The sequence below is a fragment of the Propithecus coquereli genome, unplaced genomic scaffold, assembly GCF_000956105.1.
Source record: "Propithecus coquereli isolate 6110/MARCELLA unplaced genomic scaffold, Pcoq_1.0 Scaffold77, whole genome shotgun sequence".
Lineage (NCBI taxonomy): Eukaryota > Metazoa > Chordata > Mammalia > Primates > Indriidae > Propithecus > Propithecus coquereli.
In genome coordinates, this window is record NW_012153840.1 from 5,287,190 (window position 1) to 5,308,439 (window position 21,250).

A 21,250-nucleotide genomic window follows, 5' to 3' on the forward strand; every position below is an offset into this window, starting at 1 on the left:
GACCCCAGGTCTCCCCTTTCTGGCTCTACTCCTCCCCACATGGACCTCTCCAGAGGGACACTTGAGCACCCTCGCAACATGGCGGCAGGCTCCCCCAGGGCAGGTGATCCCAGAGAGAGCCGGTGGAAGGGGCAGTGTCTCTTACGGGCTGGCCACAGAGTAACACCCAGCTCCTCAGTGACATCCACCCACAGCGCCACTCACCATGGGGCAGACACCACAGGGGCAAATACCCCGGGTGGACACACTGCAGGCCACCTTGGCAGCTGCCACCATACACCCTTCTAGTTTCCAGTGTTCTTCTGAGAGCTCCAAAATAATTCTTCTTAATCCCCTGTATGTGCTTTGCTGTTCATTTTCTCTTTCTCTCTCTCTCTCTTTGTAGAACATAATTTTTCTCTGCAGTGTTTTGAAATATCACGTGGAAAGGTCTATTTTCGTCTGTTTTCCGGGGCACTTAGGAGACACTTTCAATCAGTATCATGTTCTTCAGTTCTGCATGTTTTCTTGCATTATTTTGTTTATAATTTCCTCCCTTCTGTTTTCTTCTTCTTCTTCTTGTTAATTACATCAAACCCGCTTGAGCATCTTCTGCTTCCTTGATCTTTCTCTGGAATTCCTGTTATTCAATCTTTGACACACTGTGCAGGCCTTCTAATTTTATCTTTATTTTTTTTTTTTTTTTTTTTTTTTTTACAGTTTTTCACTTCTTTTTTGCTCTATTGTCTGGAAGATTTCTTCAATCTTATCTTCCAAACATTTTATTGAGTTTTTTCATTTTTATCAGACTTTTTATTTCCTAAAACTGTTTGGTTTTTTGTTCTCTGAATGCTCTTCTTTAAGCGTTTCTGTTCTGCATCTCTTTCCCCTGAAGATATTGATTCCCTTTGGTCTTGGACATTTTCTTCTCTCTGCTCTGTTCCTGTATTCTTGAATATTCTGCTCATATGGAAGAGTGGGGGCCAGAAAGCCACTTGGAAGCTCTGAGCACGAGGGGGGCTTGTCATCTTGCCTGTCACCATGAGTGACGTGGCTCAGCATTTGCTTGGGGAGCCTCAAAAGTCAGTGTCTCTAGGTCTTTCCTCCTGGGCTGATCACGCTTGCTGGAAAAGAGGGGGAAGCCTGGGTGGCCCCAGATTCCAGGAGTGGAGTGTGGAGGCAGGCTGGGCTCTCCACAGCCCATCTGTCTGCTCAGTGCCTGTTTCTAACTGCCACTCCCTCCTCGCTGGGCCCCTCCCTGTCACTCCCTCCAAGAAGTCCCCAAGTCTCTGCTGGGGCTGGGGCTGGGGAACAGGGATTGGCTAGTTTCTCCAACACTGCCCAAGGGACCTGGTGCCACAGATTCCTAGTTCCACTGCCAGCTCAGAAGGTGCTTTCTAGACAATTATTTCCACACTTGTCCATCTGTTCTTCCAGCTTCCAGACATGCTGCTGTCTGCTCTCCCACACTCCTCATGGAACCATGAGTTTGCAGAAATTCCTTTTTCTATCTCATACCCGGGTGTGAGGAGGGAGTAGGTGCGTGTGTTCACGGCTCTGTCTCTACCTAGAAGTGCTCACCGTCGTGAGTGGTACGGAGACCCAGGCCGACCTCAGAGGCCCCTCTGAGACGGGAACACAGATGGGGGTGAGTGCAGAGCTCTGGAGCGCCCTGCGCTCCCTGCCTGGACTCTGTGCGGGCAGATGTCATGGGGTCGTTCCCGGAATCCCAGGGCAGGGGCCTGGGGGCAGGGCCAGGTCGCTGGACAAACAGATCAAAGGTGAGGCCAGCGCAGGGCGGCAGACCAGGCCTGGCCAGCTGACGGCACACCATGAGGTGGGTAGGAGCCCCCACAGCCACCCCGCAGGGTGAGGAGTGGAGAACAGGCCTCCGCCCTCACTGCCCCTACCCTGCCCGCAGGCTGCTCGTCCTCCTGGGCCTGCTGTGTGGCTCGGCTGCCACTCCCTTGGGCCCACAGTGGCCTGAGCCCGTGTTCGGGCGCCTGGCGTCCCCTAACTTCCCGGGGGTGTATCCCAACAACCGGGAACAGCGCTGGACCCTGACTGCTCCCCCCGGCTACCGCCTGCGCCTCTACTTCACTCACTTCGACCTGGAGCTCTCCTACCTCTGCGAGTATGACTTCGTCAAGGTGCCGGCAGGGCGGGAATGGCCTGGGGGTCCCCAAGGACTGGCCAAGGCTGGGGGACGCCTTGGAGCGGGGTGGCCTGGGCCACGAGGGAGGGCAGGCCTGGGTCTGGCCTTCCCTCCCCGTGACCCCCGCCCCCACAGCTGAGCGCGGGGACCGAGGTACTGGCCACACTGTGCGGGCAGGAGAGCACGGACACCGAGCGGGCACCCGGCAACGACACCTTCTACTCTCCGGGCTCCAGCCTGGACGTCACCTTCCGCTCTGACTACTCCAATGAGAAACCATTCACGGGCTTCGAGGCCTTCTATGCAACAGAGGGTGAGCTGAGCGGGGTCCTCAGATGGCCTGTCCACAGCTGGGATGGTGGGTCACTCTGCCTTAGGCCAGGCCAGCCCTGCCCTTCATGTCTCCACCTCCCCTGGGGCAGAAGAGGGGTCCATGGCCTGACATCGTCCACAGTGCAAATACCAGTAACAGCTACCCCCGCTCACAGGGCTGAGCCCCGAGTGAGCCAGGGACCATCGCCCCTAAGGACGACCCAGGGGCCACGGGCTCCATGTACAGGTGGGCAGTGAGGCCCTGCCAGGGGAGCACCGCCCACAGAGCTCAATCTCAAATTCTGGCCCAAAGCTGCGTGACCTTGGGCAAGTGGCTGCCAGGCAGGGGTGCCGTGTCTCCTGGGTTTGACTGCTGGCTGTGCCCGTCACTAGCTGGGTGGCCTTGGGCAGGACACTGAGCCTCTCACTGGTTTAGAAGAGATGGTGTTTGTGTCTCCCTCCCAGCGACACAGGCAGGTTGCAATGACCCTAGGCCCATAAAGAACTTGGCCGTGCACCAGCCCCCCTTGGGACACAATGAGGCCTCTCAGGAGGCCACTGAGGTGGTTGGTCTCCCAAGTCCAAGGCCAGGCAAGAGCACTGTCCCACCTCCTTCCCTCCTGACCCCGGCTGGGGGTCCCCCAGATATTGACGAGTGCCAGGTGCCCCCGGGAGAGATGCCTGCCTGTGACCACCACTGCCACAACCACCTAGGTGGCTTCTACTGCTCCTGCCGCGCAGGCTACGTCCTCCACCGGAACAAGCGCACCTGCTCAGGTGAGTGTGGCTGTGGGGGGGACCCGAGCCTGCGCCCAGTTCCACCCTTCCCAGGATGCACCTGACTCCTCAAGGCCACCGCTGCTCCCCCAGCAGCACGGAGGGTCCTGGGGGCCCTGGGGTCAGCGTGCTTCTAGGCCCTCCTCACCCTGCTGCTGCTTTGACCTTGCGCCCCTCCGGGCACCCATTCCCGTTGCGAATTCCTCCCGCTCCCGCCATCCTCCCATCCTCCGCTCATTCTCCTTCCCTCTCCAGCTCGCTCACGCCAACAGCTTGTGTTAGGTCCCCACTGAGTGCCTGGCCCCACCTGGGCCCTGGGAACCCTCCCCCATACAGTCACTTCCCCCCTTGGGCCACAGTCCCCGAAGCCTCTGTCCCAGTCCAGTAGGGGGACAGTCACAGCTCCTGGGGTGGGATACTGGGGGACCTAAGCTGGCTCCCCTGGTCACGTCTGGCTCTCCGGCCTCCCTCCCTCCACAGAACTAAAGGGTTCGCCATAGGCTGACCCCTTTGGCTGCCACCACGGGACCCCCCGCTCCCCCGGCTCTGACCCTGCCTCCCCCACTGGTGTCTCTCCCCCATCCCGATCTCTCTTCCAGAGCAGAGCCTCTAGCCTCCCCTCCGCTCCGGCCTGCCCCGGGTGTCGGCAGCCAGAGCGCCCCGTGGGCCAAGGCTCTGGGTCGGGCCGAGATCACTGCAGCCCTCAGCCCCGTCCAGCCCCCACGGCCCCAACAATAAACCTGCCGCCTCCACCTGCTGCAGCGTGTCTCTGGGGCGGGAGGGCATGGCGTGCACCCCGGGGGCCTCTCCTCTCTGCCCACCCTCCTTGCAGCCTGCTGAACCCCTGTTCGGTGGGAGCCACCTCCATGGGCCCCAGGCTCCTTGGCCAGAAGGGCTTTCTCCAGCCCCATTTTGAAGACTTCAGAGGGGGCAGGGCCCTGCCTGAGTTCACAGGGGGACGGGGGTACTGTGCGCTCTTCCCCCACCGGCTCCCCAGAGGCTGAGCTCGGGGCACCCTTGGCCCACCTCCTGGTCAGAGGGTAACTCGGGGCCCCTGTGTGCTGGCCCGGGGGGCCTGAGCCAGAGTGGAGAGACCCAGGGAGGCTCACTGAGGGCCAGTCTGGCCTCCCCAAGGACTCCCCGCTCCCTAGAAGCCTCCCGGCTCCCTTGGCTGCGTTCACCTCATCCTTCCTGCCCCTGCAGCCCGGGGAGGGGGGAGCGGCAGCAGGAACGGGGACAGACCTTCCATGAGTGGCTGAGCCTCCGCTCCATCTTGCCGAAGCAGAATCAGCTGTCGCAGTGAGGAAGGAGGGAGGAGTCCCTGTGGACTTGAACTTCTCTGAACTGCCCCCAGGGCAGAGCCCAGACCAGAGGAGAGGCCCTTCCTGACTGTTGGGGGGACTGGGGAGGCTGGGCTGGTCCTGGCTGGGCGTGGGTGGGAGACCCCTGGTGGATGAACTTGGGAATTGGGTGGGGGCTTTGGCGAAGGAGGAAAGGGCCCCTAGGCCAGGGATTCGCCCCTTCCCTGAATCCTCCCTCCCTTCTCCGTCCGGTGCCGCCTCCCCGGCAGAGCTGGCAGAACCCCTGCCTTCGCCCTCCCAGGGCTGTGAGCAGGGCCCTGGCCAACTGCAGTCTGGGTGCTGCCTGTTTTAGCTAAAGCCTCAGAGCAAGAAAAGCCCCTCCCTAAGCCCTCCCCCTGGCGATGCTGATGCCTTGGGCTGGGCTGGCCAAGGCCAGGGTCACAGATGTCCCAGCCATGTCCATCCTTGTCCCTTGCCAGACTCCCAAGAGACAGCACCCTGCTGTCCGTGGTGAGCGCTCACAGATGGGCGTGGAGTCACTCCACCCCGTCCTCTGTCGTCCTTCCTCCCAGCCCTGTGCTCGGGCCAGGTCTCCACCGAGCGGTCTGGGGAGCTCAGCAGCCCTGAATACCCACGGCCGTACCCCAAACTCTCCAGCTGCACTTACAGCATCCGCCTAGAGGAGGGGTTCAGCATCATCCTGGACTTCATGGAGTCCTTTGATGTGGAGACGCACCCCGAAGCCCAGTGCCCCTACGACTCCCTTAAGGTCTGGTTCCTGGGGCCCTCACCTTGTCCGGACCCTCTCCCTCAGCCAGCTGCCCCCATGTCCTGCAGCGCTGCCCCTGTGTTCCTGTCCGGCTGAGCGACCCCCCACCTCTGCAGACTCCATGGAGTCCAAGCCGGGCTGTGGCCTTCAGAGTGAGGGGGGCGGGTCACCCTCCATCCTCGGCCCGGGTCTGCCTTACCAGCTCTCCCCGAAGGGCTGGGGGTGGGGGTGCTCCCCTCGAACCCAGGCAGGACACCTGGCAGCAGGTCCTGAGGTTTCATGGGCCTCTTCTTTTTCAGATTCAAACAGACAAAGGGGAATATGGCCCATTTTGTGGGAAGACATTGCCTCGTAGAATTGAAACAAAGAGCAACACTGTGACCATCACCTTTGTCACCGATGAGTCAGGGGACCACACGGGCTGGAAGATCCACTACACGAGCACAGGTGAGCAAATGGGTCTCAGATCCAGGGGGAGAGTCAGAACCCTTTCTGGGCCAGGCCTGGGAAGGGAGACCAGGTTGGAGTGGGGTGGTCTGTAAGGCAATGGTCCTCTAAGGAGAAGTACCCACTGTCTTTCCCTCCTTCCACCCATCCTTCCATCCACCCACCCACCCATCCATCCATCCACCTACTTACCCATCCACCCACTCATCCGTCTACCCACTCATCCTTCCACCCACCCATCCATCACCCGTCTACCAACTCATCCTCTACCCACCCATTCATCCATCCACCCACCCACCCACCCACTCATCCTTCCACCTACCCATCCATCTATCCATCCACTAACTCATCCTTCTACCCATCCATCCATCCATCCATCCACCTACCCATCCATCTATCCATCCACTAACTCATCCTTCTACCCATCCATCCATCCATCCACCCACCCCTCCATCCACCAACTCATCCTCCTACCCATCTATCCAACCATCTATCCACCCACCCATCCATTCATCCACCCACTCATCCTTCCACCCACCCATCCATCTACCCATCCACTAACTCATCCTTACCCATCCATCCATCCATCCATCCACCTACCCACCCATCCATCCTTCCACCCATCCTTCTACTCACCCACCTATCCATCTACCCACCCATCCATCCATTCACCCACCCCTCCATCCACCAACTCATTCTCCTACCCATCTATCCAACCATCTATCCACCCACCCATCCATTCATCCACCCACTCATCCTTCCACCCAACCATCCATCCAACTATCCACCCATCCATCCATCTACTCCGCCATCCTTCCACCCATCTGCACCTTACCTCCATCCACCCATCCTTCTGCTCACCCATCCTTCCATCCACCCTTCCATTCATCCATTCTTCCACTCACCCCTAAATGCACCCACCCACCCATCCATCCATCCATCCATCCATCCATCCATCCACCCATCCTTCCACCTGCCCATCCTTCTATTTACCCATCCATCTACCCATCTTTCCACTCACCCATCCTTCCATCCACCCATTCATCCTCCCAATCCCATGGATGTGTACCAGGGGTACATAATGCAGAAGGCACAGTCCCTATAGCCTCTGCTCTCAGTCCAATGGGGGGGACAGTCACAGCAACATAACCATGAGCCCTGTAACAAGCACAGTCTGAGAGCCAAGCCCTGAGCAATGTGAGAGTCCGAGGAGGGACCTGGCCCAGCAAGGGCTGGGTGTTGAGGAAGTCAGCTTGCAACAGGAAACACCAAGATTGGATTTAATGGATAAAGGTGTTGGAAGGTGTTCCAGGTGAGGGAAGAGTCTGTGCCCAGACCTCTAATGTTCCGGGTGTCGGGCTATAGATGGTGAGGTGAAGGTATGAGCTATGAGTTGGGGAGTGGGGCGGGTGGGCTTTTAATCACGGAGGGTATGGACTGGAGCTGCAGCTCTGGGAGTCTGCAGCCAGGGTCTGTAAATGCCGCTGCCCTGGACTGCCCCCAGCGTCCTCAACTCCGCTCTCTGAGGCCTCACCAGAACTCCTCTGCCTCCCAGCAGACCTTCAAACACTAGAAGCCCTAGGCTCCCACGGGGCCACCAAGGCTGTCCCTAGAGACAGGCCTGCATGGGACTGAGGACCGCGCCAGGACACAGGCTGGGTCGGGTGCACCCGGCCGCCCCAGTAGCTTAGCAGGGACCTTTGGGCCAGAGAGCAGCTGCCAGAGGGAGGAGGGGACTCAGCCCCTGATTGGCGGGTTCTGATGGACAGCTGTGGGGATGGCCTGAAGTCTCGGGGTGAGGGCAGGCCAGGTTGGGGGGCCAGTGTCCCTGGTGGCCTGGGCACCATGGGCGGGTGCTCATGAGGGGAAGGCCAAGGCTCCCTGGGTCAGTCTATCTTTAGTTTCCTGCCTGAGCACTTCAAAGCGCCTCAGCCAGGGTTTCCCCCCTGTGCCAAGGTGCCGTCCTGCAGGGCTGCTGCGAGGTGTGATTTGCCAAGCCCTGTCCTGTCCTAGGTGCTTTACTTACAACCCTCGTAACAGCCCTGGAGCGACTATTGCTATCGTCACCCCCTCTTACAGACGAGGAAACAAGGCTCAGGAGGTGACAAATAACCCCTGGGAAGTGGGGAGCTGTGACAAACCTGTGCAGTGAGCTCCTTTCCTCAGTCACCCTCCCTTGGTTTGAGCGGTGCCCATATAGTTCCTGGTGTGGCGGCGACACTCCACGTGTGGTGACAGCACTGTCTTGCCACATGCCTGGCTTGCTTTCTTACATACCTTTGGCTGGGTCCCAGGGAATGCAACAAACCTTCATTTGTACGAGCAACTGAGAGTTTAATCTTGTCTTCGGTTTTAAATCTTAAGAACCCTACCTCATTTGTGGCAAGCCCTCTTTACATGTTAAGCGTTTCATTTATAAGCCAAGAACTTTGGATTGCTAAATCCAGGCTTGGCCGCTAGAGCCCACATCACAACCAGTAAGCCCGCTCTCCTCTGCGCAGCGCGGCCGTGCCCTTATCCGACGGCACCACCTAGCGGCCACATCTCGCCTGTGCAAGCCGAATACGTCCTGAAAGACAACTTCTCCATCTTCTGCAACACTGGCTATGAGCTTCTGCAAGTGAGTTAATAAACACGATCACAATCACTTTGAAATGTATACATATTTATGTCAGCAGATACAAGAAAGGAAAATGGGAAAATAGCCATGTGTCAGCATGGTGGTTTCTTTTTTTTTGAGACAATCTCGCTCTGTTGCCCGGACTAGAGTGCCGTGGCGCCAGCCTAGCTCACAGCAACCTCAAACTCCAGACCTCAAACGATCCTGCCACCTCAGCCTACCAGAGTGCTAGGATTACAGGCGTGAGCCACCACGCCCGGCCACAGCATGGTGGTTTCTTTTGCCTATGCTTAAATGATAAAAATCAAAGAAATAAGTTTGTGGAGGACAAGAGGAATGGCTGTAGAGAATTTTATTCTTGAGTATCTTCCTTTTTATCTGTTTATTTTTTTTACTTTCATTTTTTTTAGGGACCACCGTAACGAGGTTTTGCAGTAGGGAAGAGATAGTGGACTCAACTCCTCTGCCCTTTTTTTTTAAAGCCACTTTGGGAAGCTGGTGATCAAAATGGCAACTTTTCTGTTTGTTCACACATGAAAGCAACTCTTTGCAAAGCAGCTGAAACAACAGAAAGATGAGTTTGCCATCCCTCTCTCACATGCTCTGTGATAGCCCCTTGTACTAAATTAAGATCCTCCCCCTGCTCAAATGACCTCTCCATGAAACAACTCCTGAGCCCAGAAAAAATTAGACAGCCCTGGGAAAGAGTATATTCTGCAAAGTTATAAATAGTGATCACTGCTAAGGGAGGAGGAGTATAATTTTAAAAAATGCTTAGCATATCGCTTTAGGGGCACAGGTAAGAGATTAACACGTCCTCTTTATGTTCTTCAAAATTGTCACTGAATCCCCGTGGTAAAGAGTAATAACATTGAAGTGATAGCTGGCTATGCAATCTGCAGTCCTGCGGAGGGTCAAACCCCACCCCCCAAAAAACTGAGACACTTTACTTTTCCCACCTTGCAAACTTCCTGGGCAGGTTCTTTTCCACAGCTCCTTGGACTGCAAACTTGTTCAGTTTCTGATTTTAAAAAAAAACCAAATCCTGGCATCCTTTGAAGCATTAAAGCTTCTGCCAAAGCCATCTTTCCTTTTAATGTTTGATTTTAGAAAAACATTATTTCAGCAAGTCAAAAGCATTTCCCTGTAAATGATGCTGGCAGTGAAAGCTGATGGAGAACACACAGGCAAAGCTCAGCAGGTGGGTTTTTTGGTAGCCTTTCTCTGGCCAATGGCCACACTCGATCCACGTCTGATCACACCCACTGTCCCCAAACTTTTGACACAACCCTCCGGCACTTTATATAAGGAAATGGTGGAATGTCAGCAGGGACTTTGAGATCTGACGTGTTCTTGGATTACAGTGAAAAGCAAAAACATATCACAAATTACTGCAGAGATCAACATTTGATTCATAAAACGCCAACACGTGTTGAAAGATGAGATACGTAACATTGGCGGAGTAAGTGAGCAGAGCCGTTGGCGGCAGATGCGCACACCCACCGCCGCGCCCGGGCAAGCGTCCCGCACGTCGCGCCGCGCACACCGATGCCGGTCGCGTGACCGCCGCCTCGGGCAGGTGGGAAACACCAGAATAGGAGCGACTGGGAAGCACAGCTTTGGGGAGTAACTTTATGATGCAAACAAGGAAATTCATATTTTAATTCTTCCTTAGGGTCATCTGCCCCTGAATTCGTTTACTGCAGTCTGTCAGAAAGATGGGTCGTGGGACCGGCCGATGCCCGAGTGCAGCAGTACGGCCACGCGGTGACGCCAGCTCCCGCTTCCCGCCCTGCCTCTGCGGCCGCCGCCCTGCCTCTGCGGCCACCCTGCCTCTGCAGCTACCCTGCCTCTGCAGCTACCCTGCCTCTGCAGCTACCCTGCCTCTGCGGCCTCTACCCTGCCTCTGCAGCTCCCCTGCCTCTGCAGCTACCCTGCCTCTGCGGCCTCTACCCTGCCTCTGCAGCTACCCTGCCTCTGCAGCTACCCTGCCTCTGCAGCTACCCTGCCTCTGCAGCTACCCTGCCTCTTGCCTCTGCAGCTACCCTGCCTCTGCGGCCTCTACCCTGCCTCTGCAGCTGCTACCCTGTCTCTGCGGCCGCCCTGCCTCTGCGGCCGCCCTGCCTCTGCAGCTGCTACCCTGCCTCTGCAGCTACCCTGCCTCTGCGGCCGCCCTCGCTGCTTCTGCGGCTTCTGGGGTGGGGGCGGGAGGTTCATTCCGTTCATCAGGGCTGAGGTCCCAGTTTGCTTCTCTTCCCTTCTCAGTGCACTCCGGGAGGTTAAAACAGGACCGAGCTATTAGGGAAAGTATTTGCTTTAGGAAAGTGTGTTCTTTGAAGATATTTTTCTAAGCATAAAAGTAACAATACTCACCATAGAAGACGGGAAGTACAGAAAATTACTAAGATTTTAATACCCATAATACCACCGCATGAGAGTACGATCACTGTGACTATTTTGGTGTGTATCCCTCCAATGACACACCTCACACGTGTGAACACGCATACGTGACCGCAGGTGGGGATGGGGGTATTTTGTGTGATGCACACACGTACCCCTAACTGGGGTAATGGTGTATGTTACCATTTTATTAACTAAAAATCATGTATCTTAAATTATTTTTAGTGTTTTCTCAATTATCAAAGTATGTACATGTTACTTGGGAAAGAATAGAAATTTACAAAAAAATACACGGACAGTGAGCACCTCTTTTGCCCAATCTCCCCAAACCACCACTAGGAGTCTGGGGGTCTATTCCTTTCCATTATCGCCTATGCTATATATACGAACACATATTTCATTATTATTTACTTTTTAACCAAAATGGGATATTAAACCTGATTGCAATTTGCTTTTCTCCCCATATTGTTGAGATCTTTCCACATCAATCTAAATATTAACAGGGCCACTTTTTTTTTTTTTTTGAGACAGAGTTGTTGCCCAAGCTGGAGTGCTGTGGCGTTGTCATAGCTCACTGTGTCACTGCAGCCTGGAATTCCTGGGTCAAGCGATCCTCCTGCCTCAGCCCCCAGAGTAGCTGGGACTACAGGTGTGGGCCACCACACCCAGTGAACTCTTATATTTTGTAGAGCTGGGGTGGGGGTGGGGGGGTCTTGCTATGTTGCCCAGGCTGGTCTGGAACTCTGGGCCTCAGGTGATCCTCCCACCTCGGCTGCCTGAAGTGCTGGGATTACAGGTGTGAGCCACCGCACCTGGCGAAGCCACTCATTCTTTCTCTGGCTGCACAGTGTCCCTTCACTTGTATGCTCATTTTATCTAAATCAGTGAAGATGAACCGGCACTAAACAGTGTTGGGAGTCAGAGGTCTGGCTTTGAGCCCTGATTTTGCCTGATTCTGCTGCTTTTTGCTGTGTGATTGTGGGCTGATCACGCCCCCTTCCTTTCTTCTCATCTACAGATGACAAGACGGCCACATCAAAGCTGCTGTGAAAATGAAAGATAGCAACAGGCAAAGCATTCACTAGGCTTAGCCTGAGGCACGCAGCTCTTAAGTTGCCGTTTGGAGACTGGCAGTCCAGAATCAAGGTGTCAGCAGAGTCGGTCTCTTCCGAAGCCTTTGTCCTCGGCTTGCAGAGCCTCTCCTCTGTGCCTGTGCACTCCTGGTGTCCCTTCTCTTAAGGACACCAGTCCCGTTGAATTAGGGCCCTACCAAAAAAAAAGTTAAAATATTGAAAAAAATAAGTTGCTGTGTAATCTTTGAATATCCACAGTGGAAACACACCAACAGTTTTTGGTTGCTACTGTACAGAGAATTTTTAGATTGAAATTGCTTTGTCTTTTGTCTCACAAATTGGTTAGTTCACATTAGTCATGTCCTGTGATTTTTTTGATTTTTTTTCCCCTCCTCCTAACAACTGCTCGAGGCATGAATGATGAAACTCAAGTTTTGTTTTTTTTTTTTAACCAGCACTTCCAGGTCTTCTAAAAAGTTCAGCTTATGAAAGGGATCAGAACAAGTTGAGTCCTTCAGTCTCTGTTGTGTCTTTGTCTACCTTTCCAACCTTCCCAATCGCAAACTGGGTACTATTTTACCTCGACCCAGACTGTGCCACGTATCTTGCTGTTCTGCTGATCTTTTTCACATTTGCAGTGAGGGCCCTAAGAACTCCAAGTGGTTTCAAATCACACCACTCCTTCCCCCAGGGTCGACTCCCCTCAGTCCAGCCATTTAGTTAGTAACAGGGATGAGAGTGAGCTTTAAGATCACACTAAAGGGATTCTCTCCATTTCTAGAGATGAAATGGACGATGTCCACTGTGCAGAGGAAATGAACATGGCTTCAAGTTTTAGTACCGCACGCACCACCACCTGTCTACATTAGTTGCTTATAGACCGGTTTCGTGTCAGCATTGAAATTACAAGTGGACTCCTCCCTCCCCCATTTCTTTATTAGTTGTCGACTGTGGCCCTCCCGATGATCTACCGAGTGGCCGGGTGGAATACGTCACAGGTCCTGAAGTGACCACGTACAAAGCTGTGATTCAGTACAGCTGCCAAGAGACCTTCTACACAATGAAGACGGGTGACGGTGAGTGCATTTTTCAAAACTGGGGGTAGGTGGCATTTGGAACTTGAGCCCTCATGGTCTGAAAATAAACTTTAAGCGACATTTCTGGCTAAGGCTAGACAAAAGATTAAAAGGCACTTCTCCCACCTGCTAAGTGAAATATTATAGCTAAGGTGACTTTAAAGTCAATTTGCAAGAATCTGAAAACAGATCTTATCTAGTAAATGACTACTACAAACACACAATATATTCCAAATGGTTTAATTTAACAAGTCAAAACCTTATCATTAAGCACTTGAGATCTTGATACATATTCAAGTTACACATCTAAAAGGTTTCCACTTTGCAAGCAAACATGGTAATGCAGAGCCCTATTTATGAAATCACGTAAAATGGTTACTCAGACACCTCTATTTCCCACTGATGCTCAAGAATCGACATTTTTCAAGAGAGTATTCGAGCAAATGGCAACCATCTTACACATGCAGTTAAACATTTTTGCTTTTCGAATGATTTGCAGGTGAATATGTGTGTGAGGCTGATGGATTCTGGACGAGCTCCAAAGGAGAAAGATCGCTCCCAGTCTGCGAGCCTGGTAATGGATACATTTATACAAGAGATTCCTAATTGATGGAAAGTAGAACTGGGCAGGAGACAGTAAGCAGAGCTTTGGCTGTGGTAGGCAGAAATGTAACTTCAGCACTTGGCTGCTATGCTAAGTTGTTATTTCCAAATAATATGTTCTCATTATCCCCTTTCCATATGGAGAGGTTGTTAGGTGCTGACTGCATCAGTCATTTGATTATTTTTGACCTTATAACTAGGCAAGCATAAAAAATTAAATGATTTTTTAAATTATCTTGAACAATTTATACATTTATAAACATGAGTTCTTCTGTTGAGTTACTTTTCTTCTCCGTAAAAATGCTATTAAAACCCAAAGTTAATAACTTCATTATTTCCCTAAGCAATTGTTTTCAATGACATCTAGTTTTTAAACATTAATGCAATTTGCCCTTTAATAGTACTTAAAAAAAAAAATTTTTTTTTTAACCAGAATTGGCTCCAAAGATAATAGTTGAATAGAGTGATTAAAAAAAGTCAGAAAGGTAATAATATATTCATTACCCCAATGTTATTTGGCCTAAATTAGTTTTTTTAAAACCTATACTTGGCTGACATAACATTTGTAAGTTTTAATATAAGTACACTGCCACAAAAGGAAACATATATGCTACATTAATGAGTTTAGTTTGCAATAAAGACAATAAAATTTAGTGTTTGGAAGAATCAACTAGACCAAAAATAATTTCTGAACCTGAAGGGTCCTGGCCACCACTGCAACATTCTAATTTTTAAAACATTTACATGTTCAAAGATAAAAATAATTTTGCAAATCCTGATACTGACCTTAGTTCCTCCTTTCCCAAAATTACATAGTAAATACCCCATTTTACAAAGAGGAAAACACAGCAACAAAAAGATTGTCCTTCCATTTTCTACACACATCCTCCACTGCATCAGCTCAGATAATTCCTATCCTATTAATTTCCCCAATCTTATAGATTAACTTCTTCTAGCAAAACAAAATAATTTCTAGAAGTTAATTTCACTCATCTCGTTTACTGAGGAGCTAAGAAATACCTAAAGGTTTCTATCAGGTCTTTGAACTATGCTATTTCAAAACAGCCTCACTTGCCTGTATAGGTGGACACCCACCAATTCATGTAATAAAATTTTTGGCTGACACCAAGCATACACAACTCCAAAATGGTAATAGTTTAAGAAAAATATCACTGAGTCTCTACAAAGGCTGTGTATCTGCTTCTCTCCTCAGTCTGTGGACTATCAACGCGTACTACAGGAGGGCGTATATATGGAGGGCAAAAAGCAAAGCTTGGTGATTTTCCCTGGCAAGTGCTGTTACTAGGAGAAACGACCGCAGCAGGTGCACTGATACACGACAACTGGATCCTCACAGCGGCTCATGCTGTGTACAAGCACAAGGAAGACGCATCTTCCCTGGACATCCGGATGGGTGCCCTGAAGAGACTGTCACCTCATTACACGCAAGCCTGGGCTGAGGCTGTTTTTATACATGAAGGTTATACTCATGATGCTGGGTTTGACAACGACATAGCGCTGATTAAACTGAAGGACAAAGTTGTAATCAATAGCAACATCACGCCTATTTGTCTGCCAAAGAAAGAAGCTGAATCCTTTATGGGGACAAATGACATTGGAACCACATCGGGATGGGGATTAACCCAAAGGGGTTATCTTGCCAGAAGTCTAATGTTTGTCGACATACCAATCGTTGACCATCAAAAATGTACCGCTGCATATGAAAAGAAGCCCTATCCAGGTGGAAGGGTAACTGGTAACATGCTCTGTGCTGGCTTGGAAAGTGGGGGCAAGGATAGCTGTAGAGGTGACAGTGGAGGGGCATTAGTGTTTCTAGATAATGAGACACAGAGGTGGTTTGTGGGAGGAATAGTGTCCTGGGGTTCCGTGAATTGCGGGGAAGCAGGGCAGTACGGGGTCTACACGAAAGTCAGTAACTACATTCCCTGGATCAAGAACATAATGAATAATTTTTGATTTGCATGTCTTCAATCAGTAACTGATTCCTTATTTTTAGAAATACTTATAAAAGATCTTAGCAGCAATGTGACCTGAAAAGCATCAACATGGCAGTTGTTCTTCCACCCCCAAAACAAAACCAAACTCCAGGTGAGACTGCTGCTACTTTTCTGCTTGCCAGTTTAATTCCATCCTGACTCCATTCAAGGCGACACAAACCATTGTAGTGACATTCATCTTTGCCAAACCAATATAAACTCACTGCTTAAATTACATTTAATAAACTCAGAAAGACCAGTATCTTTTCATACTGGCTGTCTGCATTTCTATAAATTGCCTGTCCAGGCTCTTCGACTGTTTTTCTACTGTTTTTTAAACTTGTTTTTATTCTTTGATCTCCAAGACTGCTTTATATATTATAGCAGTATTGTTTCAGGAATAAGCTTGAATCCTTTTTTTGGGTAAATCGGAAACATTGATACTGTAGCCCAGATACTGACTGATGTGTATGTTAAAAACCAATGCCACAAAATGGTGGAATATAATTTTTCACTTATCAAATTGCCAGACAAAAGGAACATGGAATAGTAGTACCATTTCACATTGTCAACGACAATATAAACTTTCTAAGTTTAGGACAATTTGGCAATACATTTCAGACGAGACTGGGTCCATTCAGGGTAGTATGGCCATAGATGGGCACTACGTATCAACAGCCTTAACAGCATACATATTCTTTGACCTAGCAATTCCAATGCTACGAATTTAATTTAGCTGCAAGGATGTTCTTAGCAATTGGAAATAACCTAAATAATGTTCAAATTCATCAGACTGAATCAAAGGTGGCTTTACCACAAGATGAAAAACATTGAAATAGTGGTGATATTATAGATAAATTCTGTAATGTCTTTTTCTTCTAACAATGAATATGAAATACTTGGGCACAGTTAAGCCAAACAACGGAACACAAATCATACAAGAGCTGAATAAAGCATAGAACTTTAAGTCACAGTTAAGAGCTACTCAACAACAAAAAGTTATTCTAATAACATGTATCTTCTGAATTACTGAGTAGTTAACTTCCTGCTTTTTCCTACTAAGGACAAAATGTTGATTTAACCTTAAAAATCTCATCTTACTTGGCTATTCTTCCCTAAAAAGTTTTAATAGTTAACATGTAATAAGTTTTCAGTCTAGCTAAACAGTCACCCTTGTATATAAGTTGACTATGAGTTTGGCCATATTTCCCTTGTGCCTATGAATATGAAGTACAACTTCTTGAGACTCAAATTTTAAAAGTAAATTTCCAGTATCTTTGTCACATATAAAAAAGAAATGTTTTTCCAGTAAGACTCCAGACACTAAACTGTGGTAAGCAACAAAAAATTTTTATTCAACTGGTTCAAAAAATTTTTTAGAATGAATGCATTTAGATGACCAAATAGACTTTTAAAAACAAATCTTGCCAAATAGTTTAAGTACTTCTAAACTTCAATTTTTTTTAGGGTAGAAATAAATACCCATAGCTATGTAATACCATAAACATGTTAATAAAAGGCTACTCAACAGTGAAAGCCTTCTATGGCCAGTAACTAGATTTACACAAGTGTAAATAAGGGATTAAAACCATGCCATTGACAAGTTAACTTACCCCTGGGTTCCTTGAAGGCTTGTCAGTTTAGTCTTTGGAGGTCCCCGAATACCATTTTAAGTGTTACCATGTTACTGCTGCTGAGTAATAGTGCAAGTGCTAAAATGCAAAATTCAGATGGTACAGGGTTTGGAAATCATGCAGATTTAGATGCAGAAAAAAAAAATTTAAAACAACTCAAGATCCTTTTACAGAGGAAACTCATTAACAAAACAATGTGGCGATCACAAGTCTAAAGGATGACTTCATTTATAAATGTTTAGAACACATAACTTGCAAAATGACAAACCTATTTACCATAATCTAATTAGGTGAGGGCATTAGGTAAACTACCAACACAAAAACTCACATTCTTCCAATTAGAAAATAAGCTCAACTCTCACAGAATTAGTAGTTACATAAAAAGTACAATAAGAATATATTATTGCTTTTACACATTTAACAATGCATGGTGAGAGTCTGAGTTCATAAGTGATTTTATTCAATACTACATTCCTCCACCTTTGGAGGACAAAGCCCATTTCACTTAACACTTCCACAGACAACCCACCCTACTAGCTTTTAAAGCTATCAGGCTTCTTAATGGATTTTAGGCACAAGATAATTTGTGGTTTCTTCTACTTTATCCCTATTGCAATTAATTCCACTTTTCAAATCCCAAACTAGAAAGGTGCTGATATTCCCTTTTCATTGACATGCTTTGCTACAAAGCATCTGAAAATAATCAATATTGTTTTGCCCACTCCCCCAAATAAGAATATTTTTAGAAGGCATGATTTCCCAATGGAGATTTTATAGAGGCCATGTAAATAGAACATCACCCAAATGCACAGAGGCACTAAGAAAAAGCTGGAGGGTACTGCTTACCATTTTAGGTGCGGTCACCCAGACTTATTAAAAACTAGATTTAAAAAGAAAAAAAAAAACTTTTCACTTTGGACAATGCAAGAACAAATAGCAATTAAGTCTGGGTATCAGGTGTCAATGCATGACAGGTGATGAATCCATTTGACTTGAGACAACTTTTCAAATAAGTTTATTTGAAGCAAAATAAACTACTGCCAAGAAACTTTATGAAAGTTCCATCTCAAAAGGGTCAAAAAAGGGGAATTAACTGCTATGAATTCTTTGCATTCAGGGCTGCAAAACAAAGACACATATTATTTAAATCAGTTTTATTTAAGAATTTCCAACATTGACAACTCTTATAAAAAGCATCCAAGCACAGGACACAGAACTGCAGCAAACAGCATTCTTATGGGTAGCTAACAGACATTAGAACTTCCACCCTTCTTTGAGACACCTGAGCTCACTGGTGAACTCTGCTTCCAAGTACTCCTGCAAAGCACACCACAAGCTCGGTCCATGTTCTCAACCCACCAGCTTCAGTTCACATTACCACACTTACATATCAGTAACAGAAGAGAACACACACCATACAGCATTCACAGCAGTTGACAAAGGGGTAGGGGAAATACAAGTATCGTTTCACTTAACACATTCAGCTATTATGGGTTATCTAAGAACAAAACTCACTTAAAGTCTTCCAACAGATGTGGATGTCCTTTGAATGCAAAAAACATTCGTACATTATTTGCTATCATTGCTCTCTGCACACGCTCTCACCAAAGCCACAGGATCGAGAGACACATCTCGCCAAGTTAAAAAATATCCCTTATGCACCACCAAGTCTCTGCACGCGCTCTCTCCTTTTCTCGCTCATACTAGCCTTTCATGCCTCGGCACCACCATCAATCCCACACAAGGTTTCAAAAGTTCAAACAGCCTTCTGGTTCCATATCACAGCCTTGCGTTCATAGCGTTGATACGACTCCATGAAATAAAGAGTAGCGGATAAAAATGGGACACCCACCGTCAAAGACGCAGCCTGTGATGCGTGATGACGAGTTCTTGAATGAGAAAGCATGTAGACAGAAGTATTCCTATGGCAGAATATTTACAGCACTACTTTCAATGAAGTGCTTCTTCCATAAACATTTGAAATGAGATGAACTGCAGAGATTAAATGAAGGCTTCATATTGTACTTTTGTATATGAGGGGAGACAAGTGTTAAAAAAACAAAAACAAAAGAACCAAACACTGTGACACCATGATCTCCCAAAAGGAGAATTTCTTAAGGAAAAAATCCATATGGTGGGGTTCAAATTAAAACAAGGAGAAAAGAATGTAGTTCTAATCAATGGTTTCCATTTTGAACATGCAAAGAATTCACTTGACAAGTCCAGGGATAAATTATTACAGGAGAAACCGTTTGATATCAATTGTAGTGTTGTTGGTTTACCAATCAGGCAAACAGCAGTTCACTTCCAACCACTCAATATTTCAACCCTTCATATAACAAAACTTATAAAATTCCTTTAGCTCTTCCTCTTTTTCTAAAGAAAAATGTCAAAAATACTGCTGAATATACTCCACACTGAACAAACCAATTTTGAAAATTCTTAGCACATATGTATTTTACAATATACTTACCATGAGTTTAGAAAAATTTGAATTCCCACCATTCTGTACCAACCAGCCACAACCCAGTCTACATTCCCCAGCCAGAAGATTTGGAATCCATGCTTGAGCCAAAGCCTCCGTTAAAACCACTGCCTGACCCTGCATTTGATGCTGATCCCCAACCAATCGCTGCACCAGAATTAGAACCACTATAAGAGTTATTTCCAGAGCCAAAGGCCTGATTTGGCTCTCTCTGCATGTTGCCTTGGCTTTGGTTATTACCTGATGGGCCCGACTGGTTCTGCTGACTGGCTAACATGCCCATCATACCCCAACTGCTCTGCAGCGCTGCCTGGGCTGCGGCCATCATTGCTGGATTAATGCTGAAAGCACCAAAGTTCATCCCGCCACCCATATTACTACCTTGATTGTTTCCCAAGCCAGCTCCACCCCCTCTACTATTACCAAATCCACCCTGATTCCCAAAGCCACCTGGAGTACCACCAAATCTTCCACTTCTTTCTAACTGTCTATTGCTATTGTGCTTAGGTTCCGCATTGGATATATGGACGCTGATTCCTTTAATGATCAAGTCCTCTCCACAAAGAGACTGGGCAACCTGTAAGAAATAACGGATGTAAACAAAGGAGATTAAACCATTGACTCATACATCAAAGTAGCAATAAAACCTAGATTTCAAGCATAATGTATCTGAGCTGTAGAAAAAATAAGCCTGAACTCTCTCATTTCATTTAAACCCCCAATAAAGCCTTTTAGCTTTAGTAATGGCAGCAGTGATATCTCAGCTTATTTTCAAAAGATATGTAACATTCCCAGATGCCACACACTGAAAAATATCTAGAAGTAAATATACTTTTAGACATTTTAGATATATCACAAATATCTAGGCCCATATACCGCCAACCTCACAAGGTCAGAAAGCTCAGCTAAGATGACAATCAGCTGGTTGAGAAGTGTTCAAAAGAAATTACCTAATTAGCTAGGACAGAGTATTAAGGAGAAAAATACCTGATCATCAGCAAATGTAACAAAGGCAAAAGCCCTGAACGGTTTGGGAATGAAGACATCTACCACTTCTCCATACTGACAAAAGAACTGCCGCAGCTCGTCAGCAGTCATGTCCTCGGTACAACGCCCAACAAACACCTTTCTGCTTCTCAAAGGCTCATCTAGGCTTTGCTGGTCAAATCAAATGTAAGAAAAAACATCAGAAATATTTCATGAGCAATAAAAAGAGCATTATGGTAGGATATAACAAAATCTTTCTGCCTTGTATAGCAGGTGAATCATTAAAAAGTAGGCACATCCTTAAGTTTTTGCATCAGCACTTCTTTCATGCCTTCTGTACCACAGTTTTAAAAAAGCAACGAAAAGCTCTATGGTACAGCCTGTTGCTCCTGGGCTACAAACCTGCACAGCATGTTCCCGTACTGAATACTGCAGGCAGCTGCAACAAAATGGTAAGTATTTGTGTATCAAAACATATCTAAACATAGAAAAGGCATGTAAAAATATGGCATCACAATCTTATTAATCCTATGGGACTACTGTGGTATTATGTAGCTCAGTTTTGACCGAGATGTCACTATGTATTGCATGAATATATTTGGATTTAAGAAAGTCAATGACTAAGCAATGTCCTG

The 21,250-nt window shown here is 48.0% G+C and overlaps 2 protein-coding genes across 4 annotated transcripts in view; one reads left to right on the plus strand and one right to left on the minus strand.

Moving 5' to 3' along the window:
* Positions 1–1,777: 1,777 nt before the first annotated feature.
* On the plus strand, positions 1,778–15,860 carry MASP2 (mannan-binding lectin serine peptidase 2). Of its 3 annotated transcripts, none has more exons than XM_012662562.1 (11): positions 1,778–1,816; positions 1,901–2,129; positions 2,270–2,447; positions 3,092–3,223; positions 5,097–5,293; positions 5,593–5,740; positions 8,242–8,360; positions 10,036–10,114; positions 12,775–12,909; positions 13,409–13,483; positions 14,726–15,860. In XM_012662562.1, exons 1-11 carry the CDS (start codon positions 1,812–1,814, stop codon positions 15,487–15,489), a joined length of 2,061 nt encoding a protein of 686 aa, XP_012518016.1. In that variant the 5' UTR covers positions 1,778–1,811; the 3' UTR covers positions 15,490–15,860. The 3 variants fall into 3 exon arrangements, with proteins under 3 accessions (XP_012518016.1, XP_012518017.1, XP_012518018.1); XM_012662563.1 differs by having other exon boundaries at positions 3,161–3,223; positions 14,726–15,495; XM_012662564.1 differs by lacking the exons at positions 5,097–5,293; positions 5,593–5,740; positions 8,242–8,360; ... (2 more) ...; positions 13,409–13,483; positions 14,726–15,860 and adding an exon at positions 3,823–5,085.
* A 2,420-nt stretch (positions 15,861–18,280) lies between these two features.
* Positions 18,281–21,250, minus strand: part of TARDBP (TAR DNA binding protein) — an 8,028-nt gene continuing 5,058 nt past the window's right edge. The window contains exons 4-5 of the mRNA XM_012662565.1: positions 20,616–20,786; positions 18,281–20,205 (exon numbers count right to left, since the gene is read on the minus strand). Coding sequence (XP_012518019.1) covers positions 19,675–20,205; positions 20,616–20,786 — 702 coding nt within the window. The 3' untranslated portion in view covers positions 18,281–19,674. The remainder of the gene's footprint in view (positions 20,206–20,615; positions 20,787–21,250) is intronic.